Genomic DNA, 13567 nt, shown 5'->3' with positions numbered 1-13567 from the left:
TATTGGAGGTCGCACATTTTAAAACTAGCTGCAACTGTTTAAAAAGAAAAGATGAAAATAAAATAAGAAATTGAAAATCAACATCAAAACTTAACATACTCATCTACCATGACAACTATTCTGTGTTATATCCAAATGTGAACCTTGAATTTCATTGTGATACGATTTTCCATTGCTTCCAATTTAGTGTGATCGCTGCCTGCCACTGTTCAATGACAAACCCTTCCATCAAGGTGACCAGGTCAGCGCCTACAATTGTAGGCCATGTGAGTGTTTCAACCATTCCACGAGCTGTCACTACAACAGTACAGAAGATCCTTTCCCAAACGACCACCACCAGGGTGGGGGAGGAGTCTGCAGAAATTGTCTTCACAACACTACAGGTAATTCTGATAACCGTGAGAAACCTATTCTAAGAATGAATTGCTTCATCCATGATGGAGGCCTCTGCATTTGTTTACATTTGGAAGCAATGGGTCTAAGCGCTGAGATGTCAGATCACATATATTGATCACAAAATCGAAGTTTGATACATCTATTTTTATATTCTAAAAAAAACAATGACTATGCTGTTAGAAGAGGAAACACATTGTATTTGGATTGCATTGGGAGTTGGATCACTCCTACAGTGTATTGCACTTTTTTCAACTTCTTCTTGGGTTTCAGTAAAGCTGCAATCAGGACTGTACACATGTTTCTGAGGTGGGCCTCAGGTGCAGATGCCAGCTCTTTCATATAGTCCAGTGGAACACTTTCCGATTGAGCCTATGCGTTTTTTCGAAAAAGCTTATTTTTCGGATTCCTCCAGTCAATTAAATGAAGAAAGCATTATTTTCAACGTAATGTAAAATAATTTAATCAAGCGCAAACAAAGACCGGTAAAGGCATCAAGGCGGCGAGGGAGAAAACAAGAGGATAAAGCCAACACGCAGTACTCAAAAATCGTATACCAAATGCATATTCCTTATGACATGTTTATAGAACATTAACCTTAGTAAAAGAAATGCAACTGAAAAAAACATACTTCATTTTTCACAACTCATAATGTCCAATGAAAACCTTCCAGAGGTGGCAGATAGAACACATGCCCAACTTTGTACACTCGGGAATGTTTACATGTAATCTTCCATGTTCACCATGCTTGACTACATCTGTACTGATGGTCGGGGTATCCAGTGATTCCCTCGAATGCAAAGCATCGAATGCAAAAAGGGTTTTAAGGGGTAAAAAAATAGGGGTTAGGGGGACCCCCCCTTTAAAAAAATGAAAAAAAAATGCATTTTTTCAATGCATTTTTTTTCAAGGCTTTGCATTAGATGCTTTGGATGTCAAGGCTATCACTAGGATCCATGGTTGGTCAGTGCTAATATTATAGAAAAGCCCACTGGGCATATACAATGTGGCATATAGAACCTCTGGATCTATGGTATCTTTTCTGGAATAATTCATGTTGGACAACAAAAGAGGTATTATTAGTCACGTCCCAGATGTATCAAAGTGTGAGCAAATGAGAAAAAAAATTCTTCCAGACCTCTCTTGACTGAAATGTGAACATAAAACTGGGAGAGAGTGTTGTCGTTAGCCCCCTAGTTTGTTTTTTGTTATCCCTTGAGCCAGAAGACATTCTTGTGGGTAACCTAGGCCTTGCCAAAATTCCCCCTGAGACGTGAAATTCTGCTATCTAGAAATACATTAATACATTGGTCCATTAAGTGCCATTCGCATGAGTACCATTTAGCGCAGAAAATAGAGTTCGCCATGCTTCGCGACATTGGACAATTCTTTTGACTCTATATGGTTGTCAGACATAAGATCCCAGCAAAATTAACTTGAGGACAAAAGATTGCAAGAAAAAGATTGAAAAGATACATATTACACATTTAAAGATCAAATAAATGTGACAGTGAGATGCAGGAAAGTTGCAGATAGTTGTGATATTTTTGTTTTCGGATAATTTTATTTCACATTTTTCAAAAAATACCTTTTTTAACACATTCAAATGAGTTATGTATGTAAAATGAAATTAAGGAAGAAGGCTATGTGTTGAGCATCACAGGGACAGATGTTGTGAGGTAGGGTCGGTTTTCCATGCTGAGCTGTGACTCACATATGCATGTATAACACAGATGCATCCGTTTCGTTATGCTTTATACAGAACATTTAGAAAAAAGGTCCTATGAAATATCCCTTTATTGGTTGAAAACATAGTATATATAAAGCAAAAGCATATTCTGGTTATGTCAATGGATTCTAAGACTATTGGGAGAATGTTTGAGTGAAAAAAGTAATCCTAACAAAAATATGGAGTCACTGAGGTAGCACAATTTCATGTAAGTGTGGGATTATGTAACAGATGGAGGTTTAATGAAGTAAAACACAGTTGATAACAGGTTCATTGTTTCATATGCTCCGGATCACTACACTGGCAGGTAGAGACGAAAGGTGCATTAAAATGGACATCCGGAAAATTATAAAAGCCTCTCCAAGGAATACAGCCTTTAATTTTGAATTATATTGCTAATTTTAATGAATTGCAATCCCTAATGCATAGAATTTCCCTGATGCAGGAAGACACTGCGAGCTGTGCAGAGATTTGCTTTACCGTCAAGTTGGCGCTGATCTTGCCGCGTCTGATGTTTGCAAACCATGTGACTGTTTTGAAGGTGGAACTGTTAACAGAAGTCTCCTGTGCAGGAGGGTGAGTTATACCAACATTATTCAGTGAGTTTACATGGAAAGTATGGACGCAGTCACAATGTGTCGTCTTTTTGTCAGCATCACTGTCTTTCAATTATATGTAAACATATGCAAATTGGCACTGATAATGAATTGGAAATGACAAATCTTCCCACAAACATAAACAAAACAAAACATATATCCCGGCTACCTAATTGTGTAAGGTTCAATATTTTCCTAACTGCGCACAGGAAATATTGGGAGGGTTAGGATGTGTCCTGGGCAAGATCATACAGTGTAAAATGAGGTGCAGACTTCCACTCTCATTGGCTCCAGTAATAACTCTGCACTCAGAATGTTGTACTGCGTCTGTAGCCATGCTCGCTGGGTACAGTTGCACTGAACAACAATATTCACAACAAAGATCATCAAACAGAAAGAACATGTTCACATGTGTTGGTGTCGCAGCATCTTATGATGATGAAGCAGACCTTATATATACACTGGGAAGTTGACATGACCATGGGATAGTGACCCACACTTAAGTGATTGCCCAAGGTGATGTCAGGAGCCACCATTTGATCAAACGCCACTATGCCAAGTGATCGTGGTCCCTCTGCAAGGCTGTGAGCACATGAAGGTGTGTAACTAAATGTGTAAGTGTCTGATTTCTGTTGAAAAAAAATGGAACACGAAGTAACATGTTATGTCTACTTCATTTTTCATTAATAAGGAAATAGTATTCATTTTTAATACATTTTACACATGTTGTGTATTGTTGCTGTGACCTTGTTAGGCGGAATGAGTTGCACATTCCCTTGTGTGCTAAAAGCGCAGTTCATACATGGTCCCAAGACTGGGACTATTTACATATTGAGGAAGGACACTATGTTCTTTTGGTGAGTCTATTGTACCACTGGGCCCCAATGTTGTGGGAAAGTTGGAGGCATCAGAGACAGAGTTTGCCTTTGTTTGAAGTTCATTTGTTGGTGCAGTGTTTATGAGGGTGATAGCCTGCGGAGACAGACGTGGTGCTTCTTTTTGCAATGCAGTGTAGACTGTTGTGACGAAGGAAGGCAGCTTCTTGTTGCCTTTGTTGCCCACTGTGTTTCAAGTTTCCATTGAAGGTGCCAATTAATTCCATTGGCATTTGCCTAGCTGCTGGTGCTTTGTGAACATTTGATTTATTCTAATTTGATAGTCTTATAGCCAGGTATGAGGCAATTGAGACCAGCCTCTTGCCAGTTTAACAGGTGTGTTGCACAAGTAGGTTTCTGACGCGCTGAAGTAAAGCTCGAAGTAGAAATGTGAATTGTTGAATGATGAATTTGTTGTTTGGGTGCTTGGTGTAACTGCACAACTACAAACAATTATTTCTGTCCTGCTTGCTAGGTTTCTGCCCAAGTCACAATTTTTGCAATGAGTTACATACCAGACATTAAAGAGTGCATTCCAGCATTTTGATTTGCTAAGAGGGAGTCTTCAATTCGGTATTACCCAAATTGTTTGTTTACAATTGTTCGAATGAACAATTGACCGAATTTAAAGGGTCACAATTGACCGTTTCATAATTGACTGTATATATATATATATTACATGGCCACGGTAGTGGCCATGTAGTTATAGTTAAGTTGCTGTTTCCATAGGAAGAGCACTTTTTGGGTGGCTTATAACTTCGCTCTCCCTGGACGGATCCTCACCAAACTTTGCAAAAAAAGTATTTGGGTCACTCTGATTTTTTTTGCAAAGTTTGGTGAGGATTCGTCCAGGGGGGGCAAAGTTATAGGGGGGGTCCCAAAACTTTTTTTTTTCCCATAGACTGAATGGGAAAATTTTTTTGCTCGCGCCTATAGCCCAAACCGCTGGACGGATTTCCACCAAATTTGGACCAGGAGCAGCGGCTTGGTCCCAAAAGCGTGCTTTTGCAAATTTGGTGAAAATCCGTCCAGTAGTTTTTTTAAAATGACCAAAAAGTAGGTCAAAAAAATTAGTGATATCTGTGTTCAGTTCGCGGACACACTTCACTGTTCGCTCCGCGGACAGTGTCCTGATTGGCCAATCGTCTTGCATGATGTTCGCGGACATGCAACGTGTTCACTGATTGGACGGCGTGGAGCGTAAAGCGCATCAGATTTTTTGGTAGCGCCCGCCATCTTGGATTCGCGGACGTCCGCAGACAGTGCGGTGAAACTTTGTTCAAAATGTGTATTTTGTAGAGTGTGTTGGTGTGTAGGAGTGTTTGGGCAGGGTGGGAGTGTATGAGATAGGATGAAAGTTGTGTTTTTTATGTGTTAGATGTTCTTTTTGTGTTCGATTTGTTTGCGGACATCACGGGTGTTCTGAAATGTTCTAAATAAACTGACTAGGGGTGTTCTAAGGACTCAACATGTGTCTGTTTTGTTCGCAAGCAAAGTGAAACTGTTCTAAGAACACTCGCGGTGTCCGGGGAGTGTTTGTAGGGGGTGTCCTGAGGATGCTGTCCGTATTGTTCTCTGTCAAGTTGAATGTGTTCTAAGAACACCCGCGGTGTCCTGAAATGTTCGCAAATAAACAAAATGGGGGTGTTCTGAAGACGTTTTTGAGAACACTCCCGGTGTCCTGAAATGTTCATAGGGGGTGTCCTGAGGACGCTGTCCGTATTGTTCTCTGTCAAGTTGAATGTGCTCTAAGAACACCCGCGGTGTCCTCAAATGTTCGCAAATAAACAAAATGGGGGTGTTCTGAAGATGCTTCTAAGAACACTCGCGGTGTCCGGGGAGTGTTCGTAGGGGGTTTCCTGAGGACGCTGTCCGTATTGTTCTCTGTCAAGTTGAATGTGTCCTAAGAACACTCGCGGTGTCCTGAAATGTTCGCAAATAAACAAAATGGGGTGTTCTGAAGACGCTTCTAAGAACACTCGCGGTGTCCGGGGAGTGTTCGTAGGGGGTGTCCTGAGGACGCTGTCCGTATTATTCTCTGTCAAGTTGAATGTGTCCTAAGAACACTCGCGGTGTCCTGAAATGTTCGCAAATAAACAAGATGGTGGTGTTCTGAAGACGCTTCTAAGAACACTCCCGGTGTCCTGGAATGTTCGTAGGGGGTGTCCTGAGGACGCTGTCCGTATTGTTCTCTGTCAAGTTGAATGTGTTCTAAGAACACCCGTGGTGTCCTCAAATGTTCGCAAATAAACAAAATGGGGGTGTTCTGAAGACGCTTCTAAGAACACTCGCGGTGTCCGGGGAGTGTTCGTACGGGGTGTCCTGAGGACGCTGTCCGTATTGTTCTCTGTCAAGTTGATTGTGTCCTAAGAACACTTGCGGTGTCCTGAAATGTTCACAAATAAACAAGATGGTGGTGTTCTAAAGACGCTTCTAAGAACACTCGCGGTGTCCGGGGAGTGTTCGTAGGGGGTGTCCTGAGGACGCTGTCCGTATTGTTCTCTGTCAAGTTGAATGTGTCCTAAGAACACTCGCGATGTCCTGAAATGTTCGCAAATAAACAAAATGGGGGTGTTATGAAAAAGCTTCTAAGAACACTCCCGGTGTCCTGGAATGTTCGTAGGGGGTGTCCTTAGGACGCTGTCCGTATTGTTCGTTGTTAAGTTGAAAGTGTTCTAAGAACTATCGCGTTGTTCTGAAATGTTCGTAGGGGGTGTCCTGAAAACGGTGTCCGTATTGTTCGCTGGCAAGTTCAAAGTGTTCTAAGAACACTCACATTGTTCGCGGACATTAAAAGTTTCCCACAGATCATAGTTGAAATGTTTGACTCTATGGATGTGATATGCCATGCACCCAAGACTCTATGCCCTGGCAACAACCACCGCAGCATATCACATTCATATTTGCTTATAACTTTGGGTGAAAAACAAATGTATAAGGAACAAAGTTATTAGATACTATGGATGTGATATGCTGCTATGCTTGTCCTTATTATTGTATACTTACTGTTTGGTCTAGTAATGGGAGTACATGTTTTTCTTCTTCATTTCTGTGATAAAAGAAAATAGCATGTTAGTATTAGTATTTTGTAATGATTTATTACAATTGTATAAGCAATATACTTTTATTTTTTTTTCGACCCTCATATTTAGTAGAGTACAAATCAGAGTACTGTGCAATTTTCTCAGTTTCTGTATTTGTTGCTAAAATCATTGGCTCTGTGGGAGAAAAAAAAATCCATGTTGGATTAAAAAAAAACCCTTTTTCTGTTATGTTACAGTTTATTTGTTTGTTTGTTTTCAGTGTTCACTTGTTGTTTCTGGCTAATGCTTTATACTTTGCTTTGTTGTATTTTTTTTGGAGCAGTAACAGATTCTTTATTTGTTTTGATATTATAAAATTTTGGAGCAGTTCGATACCAATTGGCGTATTCTAACTGTCTATTTTTTTAATATATTTTAGTGGTTTTGATTTATCTATTTGGATATTGTTAAATTTTGGGACAGTTAGATACCAATTGGCGTATTCTAACTGTGTATTTTTGGCCTAATTTAGTGGTATTCATTTATCTGATTAGTTGTTGTAGAATCTTTGAGCTGTTAGATAGCTTTTGGAGTATTCTAACAGTTTATATTATTTTAACACAAATTTATAATTTTGGGACAGTTAGATACCAATTGGCGTATTCTAACTGTGTATTTTTTGGTCTAATTTAGTGGTATTCATTTATCTGATTAGTTGTTGTAGAATCTTTGAGCAGTTAGATAGCTTTTGGAGTATTCTAACAGTTTATATTTTTTTAACACAAATTTACTTAAAGGTTTAAATACAGTTTATCTATCAAATTTTGGTTTTCAGAACATTAAATAAGCGTTTGTAAGATTTGCTGGTAATCTCTGCTTTAGAGTAATGGTACTATCATTACATTCAAACCATCCACATTTCTTTTTTATATATGCAGTGTAGTGCCCTGAATTGGTTGTGGCTCCTGCGTAGTAGATTATACCTATTGTTGTGAAGGTTTTCTTACCAAGTGATATTTGACCATGTGTGAATCCAGTCAGCTTGCAGTTGTTTTTGGTACCATCTGCATTGTAACGTAGAAGCATTAGTATTATGTATTTACTATGTGTTTGTATTACTAACGTGGAGCGATTATCTGAATTGCAGGTAGAGCATAATCTACCATGGTTTGCATTTTGTACAAGTTGCTGAAATGGAATGGATTCACAATTTGGTATTGATATATATGAAGCGTTCATTGGGGATTTCTTCTTGTGTCACATTGTTGCAGAGAGTGCATGTATGTTTCCACATGTATGAAATCTGAAAGATTTCATTTATAGGTATGTTTTTGTTTTCCAGTACTTGTAGTAAGTACATTAGAAATTCTTGTGGATCTTCCTGTGAGTTTATAGTGAATTTCACCATTCCAGCACAGTAGTCCAATTGTCGTCTTATTCCAAAAACACTATTGGCCTCATTACGACTCAGGCGGTAAGGGTTTTACGGCGGCGTAAACAGCGCTGACCCTTACCGCCTGAGTACGAGGTCCCTTAGCGCCATGGCGGACTTAACACCTGCTTTTAGCAGGTGTTAAAATCCATGGCGCTAAGGGACCATGGAGTTAATTACGCCACCGTAATTTACGGTGGCGTAATTAACGCCTTCCCCACTCCCATTATGCCCTATGGGGCAAAATGGGAATGGGGAAGGGAAAATGGGAAAATGGGGATTTACCGCCCCGCCAAGGTTGGAATGGGGCGGTAAATCCGCCTACCACCATGGCGTAAACGTAGTTTACGCCATGGTGGTAAAGTCACGGCCCAGGCGGTAACTTACCGCCTGGGTCGTAATGAGGCCCTATGGGCCTCATTACGACCCTGGCGCTAAGTGAAAAACGATGGCGGTAAATGGTTACCGCCATCGTTTTCCGCCAGGTCCGATCATGACCCGTGACCGTTAACTACAATGCCATTAGCGGCATCGTAGTTAACGCTGCCGCTAACTGCGCTAAGGGTGCATGTACGCGACCGCCCACACCGTACTTAGCGCCATGGCGGAAAGGTACGCAAATGCCGACCCAAGCGGACATGCATCTAACGCCATCACCCAGCCCGTTAAGTACCTTACCGCCATGGTGTTAATAACGCCATCGCGAACCAACCGTAAAGGGCCATGTTAAGTGAATGCAGCTGCCACAGGTGCACAGAAACAGCACAGGTGAAGGCAATACAGACTCAGGAAGTACAAAAAGGGCACACCCCACCCCTTCCCACACCCAGTCACACTCCACAATGATACCAATACGACAAGCAATGTTGGGGCTGGAGGACCTGATAGCAATGCATGTGCTACAACAGCAACTACAACAACAACAAAAACAACAACAAAAGGCAGCACAGAGGAGACGCAGGAGGAGAAGGAGGGCAAGGCAGGCCCAGCAAGCCCCACCAGCACAGCCAGTGCCACCACGCAGGCAGCCCCCAATCCCACGCATCAGAGCCAATCCATTCAACCTCACTGCTCAGCAGATCCACACCCTGTACCGTTTGGACCGGGACACCATCACCGCCATCGTAGACATGACACACAACGACATCGTCAGCATGATAGAAACTCCAACCGCCATCCCCCCCCTACTGAAGGTAGTGTCTGTACTCCACTTCCTGGCCACAGGCACCTACCAGCACACAGTGGGGCACCTGCATGGCATTTCACAACCATTATTCTCACAAACACTCATCCAAGTGCTCGATGCCCTCCTCAAGCACACAGACGACCACATCTCATTACCACGGACTGGCCAGGAGATTGCAAACACCAAAGTGGGTTTCCATGCACTAGCCGGCATACCCGGTTGCATTGGTGCCATCGACTGCACCCATGTGGAATTGGTGGTTCCACATGCCATGGAGGTACCGTACCGCAACCGGAAACAGTTCCACTCAATCAACGTGCAAATGGTCTGTGACTCCAACAAGATCATCACACATTGTTGTGCCCGATTCCCCGGATCAACCCATGATTCTATGGTCCTGAGGAACTCCACAATACCACGCTACATGGAGCGACATGCAGGGCCAAGATCCTGGCTACTCGGTGAGTCCAATGTCATGGAAGTGGGCAGGTGAATGACGTACCGATGCATACTCCACCTGGCTGAAAGGTGGGGGGGCTGCATACTCCACCTGGCTGAAAGGGGGGGGATGCATACTCCACCTGGCTGAAAGGGGGGGGGTGCATACTCCACCTGGCTGAAAGGGGGGGGTGCATACTCCACCTGGCTGAAAGGGGGGGGGATGCATACTCCACCTGGCTGAAAGGGGGGGATGCATACTCCACCTGGCTGTGAGTAACACAGAGAACGGAGACAGAGGACGGGCACTCACAATGCACACAACCCCTCTGCATACATTGGGTGATGGCATGCAAAACAGGCCATGGGAGCCATGAGCATATAGTGGTAGCATTGTGTTAATCAATTAGTGTATGTAGAAGTGAGCCAAAGTAACAGTTGGATGCAAGCCATGGTGGAACATCATGTTCTTGATCAGACAACATGACTGACACATACATTCTCGCCTACATACAGGTGATGCAGGCTATCCCCTGAAGAGGTGACTCCTTACACCAGTCCGGAACCCGCAGAACCAGCATGAGGAGGACTTCAACCGTGCACATACACGTACTTGTGTGGTCATAGAGCAGACATTCGGCCTATTGAAGGCACGGTTCCGAAGCCTCAGCAGGTCTGGTGGGGCACTCCTGTCTGGCCATGAGAAGGTGGCAAAGATCGTCATGGCATGTGTCATGCTACACAATATGTGCGTCAGACGGAATGTGCCCCTGCCCCCTGACGCAGAACTGCAACCACCTGACGATGAGGATGAGGAGGGTGCAGATGGGGCGGCACCCCATGGAGGAGGCGATGCACAGGAGGGGCATGCAATGCGCCAAAGTATCATCGACCACTGCTTCTAGCACACACGGCTGGTGTGTATAACATGTTGACTGCACTTGGGGCACTGTGTGGCTCTGGGACATGCACACTGTGGACTGTACACCAATAAAGCACACATACGCAATGAAAATGTCCACACAATTCTTTTTCGGAAAGAAAAAAGTGTATTCAAACTATGAAACATCGTGACACACCCCCTCCTACCTCCCCCTGCACACCCCAACACACCCCCCACCTCCCCCCTGCACACCCCAACACACCCCCCCCCACCTCCCCCCTGCACACCCCAACACACCCCCCCACCTCCCCCCTGCACACCCCAACACACCCCCCCCCACCTCCCCCCTGCACACCCCAACACACCCCCCCACCTCCTCCCTGCACACCCCAACACACCCCCCCCACCTCCCCCCTGCACACCCCCCCACCGCCCCCCTGCACACCCCAACACACCCCCCCACCTCACCCCTGCACACCCCAACACACCCCCCCCACCTCCCCCCTGCACACCCCAACACACCCCATGTAGGTGTCAACAGATGCCTGTGACAGTGGCCACAGGCTGTTACAAGCCCCCTCTCCCGGCCCCCGGGGCACCCCTGGCTGTGGAGCGCAGGTTACGTCCGGCACGTCGCACGGGGCTGCTCTGTGCAGAACTGGCAGTGGAGGATGTCCCTGCCTGCCCCAGTGCATGCACGTCCTGTAGGGTGTGGGTGTGCTCAGTGAGCGCACGACGCAAGGCGGCAAGTTCAGCACAGATGTCCCTGGACATGGCCTGCATGGCATCCCTCAGGGTGGCAGTGCTCTGCGCTACTTCGGCCCTTAGGGTCTCCGTGGCCTGTTCAATGGTTGCCCTAGCCCCCACACATTCCGCGGCATGCTCAGTCAGCATCGTGGACAGTTGTTGCTGCCGTTCTGTGATGTCCTCGAGGGACTGCTGCCCCTGCTGGCCCATGGCCAGTGCTGATGGTGTGATGGAGGGGCTGCTCCCTTCCTGTGGAGTGAGGACTGGGCATGGGGTGGAAGGCCACTCCTCTACCTCTGTGTGCCCCTGTGTGTGATCCTCATGGGGGCTGGCGTCTGAAAACAGGGGGAATGTAGTAGGTCAGTGGGGCTTCTGACCTCGTGCTCCATGTCTGAGTCTGAACATGCAGCTATTGCAGCTGTCTCACCGATGTTGCTGCTGGCCGCTGACCCGGTGCCTTCTGTGGCAGGCAATGTCGGTAGAGGTGGAGCAGCTGCTGCTGGCCTGCTGCCTACAGGGGTGCTTGCCGGTGGGACGTCCGGTATGCTCGCAGTGGGTCCTGCTTGTTGTGGGGTCTGCCTCACTGCAGCTGAGGTTGAGGGTGCGGGGACGGTATTGATGGCCTTCTTGGCTCTCTTCGTCGCAGGGGTGTCCTGGTCCTCGGGGTGTGAATCTGTGCCTGTGGTGGAGCAAAGGAGGGAGGGCGTTATTGATGGGTCTGCGGACTTTGGAATGACAATGATTGACATTATTCTGGTCAGTAGATGAGGCAGATTTCAGGCAGGGCCATGCAGGTTGTCTCCTTTTAGTGTGGAATGTGGATGCAGGTATGCGGGTGCCAGCAGTGTATACAAGGTGGTGCTCGCATGTGGCTATGGGCAGTGTTGAAATGTGTTGCATTTACACTGTAGGGCAACCTTGTGCTACACATGAATGGACTGCAGTGACTATGGCATGTCTTGTTTGAGGCACCTACCTTCATCGCCTGATGTCGGAGCTCCCCTTTCCATCCCTCCAACGCCTTCAATGGATTCCATGCCAATCGTGGTTGCACAGATCTCCTCCCACGGTTGGAGTTTTAGTGGGGATTCCGACCCTCCACCGGTACCCAGGGCAAGGTTGCGGTTTGCAGAGATGACGGCTCTGACCCGTATGCGTAGGTCATCCCAGCGCTTCCTGCACTGCTGTGGGGTGCGGGGTACGGTCCCCACCGCGCTGACGCGCTCGGCCACCAGGGCCCAGATGGCCTTCTTCTTCGCTATCGCTGTCCTGGTCATTTCCGGGGAGAAAACGACACCTGCGTTGTCTTGCAGGGTCTCCGCAAACATGCAGAGTTCCTCCCGGCTGAATCTCTCCTGGCGCTGGTGGTCACATGCCTTCTGTACAACTTTTGGCATTTTCGGGTACTTGGATGGATGGCTGATTGTTTGGGACAGGTGTCAGGGTTGGGTCTGGTGTTGTTCGGTAGGATGGCAATGGATTGTGTTTTTAAAGATGGCCGACGTGCAGTTTCCCGTTCCGGCGCTATGACGCTATTTCCGGTTCAGCTTTTTACGGCCACCGCAAATTACGGTGGCCGCTAATTACGGTGGCCGCTAATTACGGTGGCGGAGGTGCACCTTGCTCGCTTTACGATGCCCGTAGGGGCCTTTTCCGCCATGGCGTTAATTGCATTACCGCCATGGCGTAATGCTCGTGCGCGATGGGTCGTAATGTGGCGCTCTTTACGCCATCGGCCCACGGCGTAAACGCTCATTACGCCATGGCGGTAATGACGGAAGATTACCGCCTGGGTCGTAATGAGGCCCTATGTGTTGTCAGGATTGTTTGCTGCATTTCTGTGAAGTACTAAGATTTGCAAACACAATGGGTCTGTACTGTGTAAGTAAATGTTGTCAACAATTGGTGGTAATTGAAATAGAATATTCATTGCTACATTTGCATAGCAACTTACACCAACTATATTTGAGAATTTAAATGGTCCAGATACTTCTGTATCTAACTGCTTTTTTTGGAGTTTGTCTTCCTTCTTTAAAGAAGTACCTGGTTTACTTTCTCTAATTGATTCTTTTTTGTTTGTGGTACTTGATGAAGTATTAGTTTCTTTTACTCTCTTTGGAGGATTTGCAGTGACGTCCTGTTGCATTTCTGTTTGATTTAGTTTTCTTTTACAACGTTTTAGTTTTTGTGGAACAGAATGTGTTTAGATGGGGAGTGTGTAGTGAGCGAAGTCTATTATATTCTAAAATGCAAGGAATATCAGCG

At 45.6% G+C, this 13567-nt stretch overlaps 1 protein-coding gene across 1 annotated transcript in view; it reads left to right on the top strand.

Annotated features, from left to right (window-relative positions):
* The window catches only part of USH2A (usherin), a 4817015-nt gene that overhangs the window by 405431 nt on the left and 4398017 nt on the right, over window positions 1–13567 (top strand). Inside the window, exons 10-11 of the mRNA XM_069608572.1 lie at window positions 188–383; window positions 2568–2698. Coding sequence (XP_069464673.1) covers window positions 188–383; window positions 2568–2698 — 327 coding nt within the window. The remainder of the gene's footprint in view (window positions 1–187; window positions 384–2567; window positions 2699–13567) is intronic.

This window comes from Ambystoma mexicanum, chromosome 4q (genome assembly GCF_040938575.1).
Source record: "Ambystoma mexicanum isolate Mex_15411 chromosome 4q, UKY_AmexF1_1, whole genome shotgun sequence".
Classification (NCBI taxonomy): Eukaryota; Metazoa; Chordata; class Amphibia; order Caudata; family Ambystomatidae; genus Ambystoma; species Ambystoma mexicanum.
This window is presented reverse-complemented; position numbering and strand designations above follow the sequence as displayed.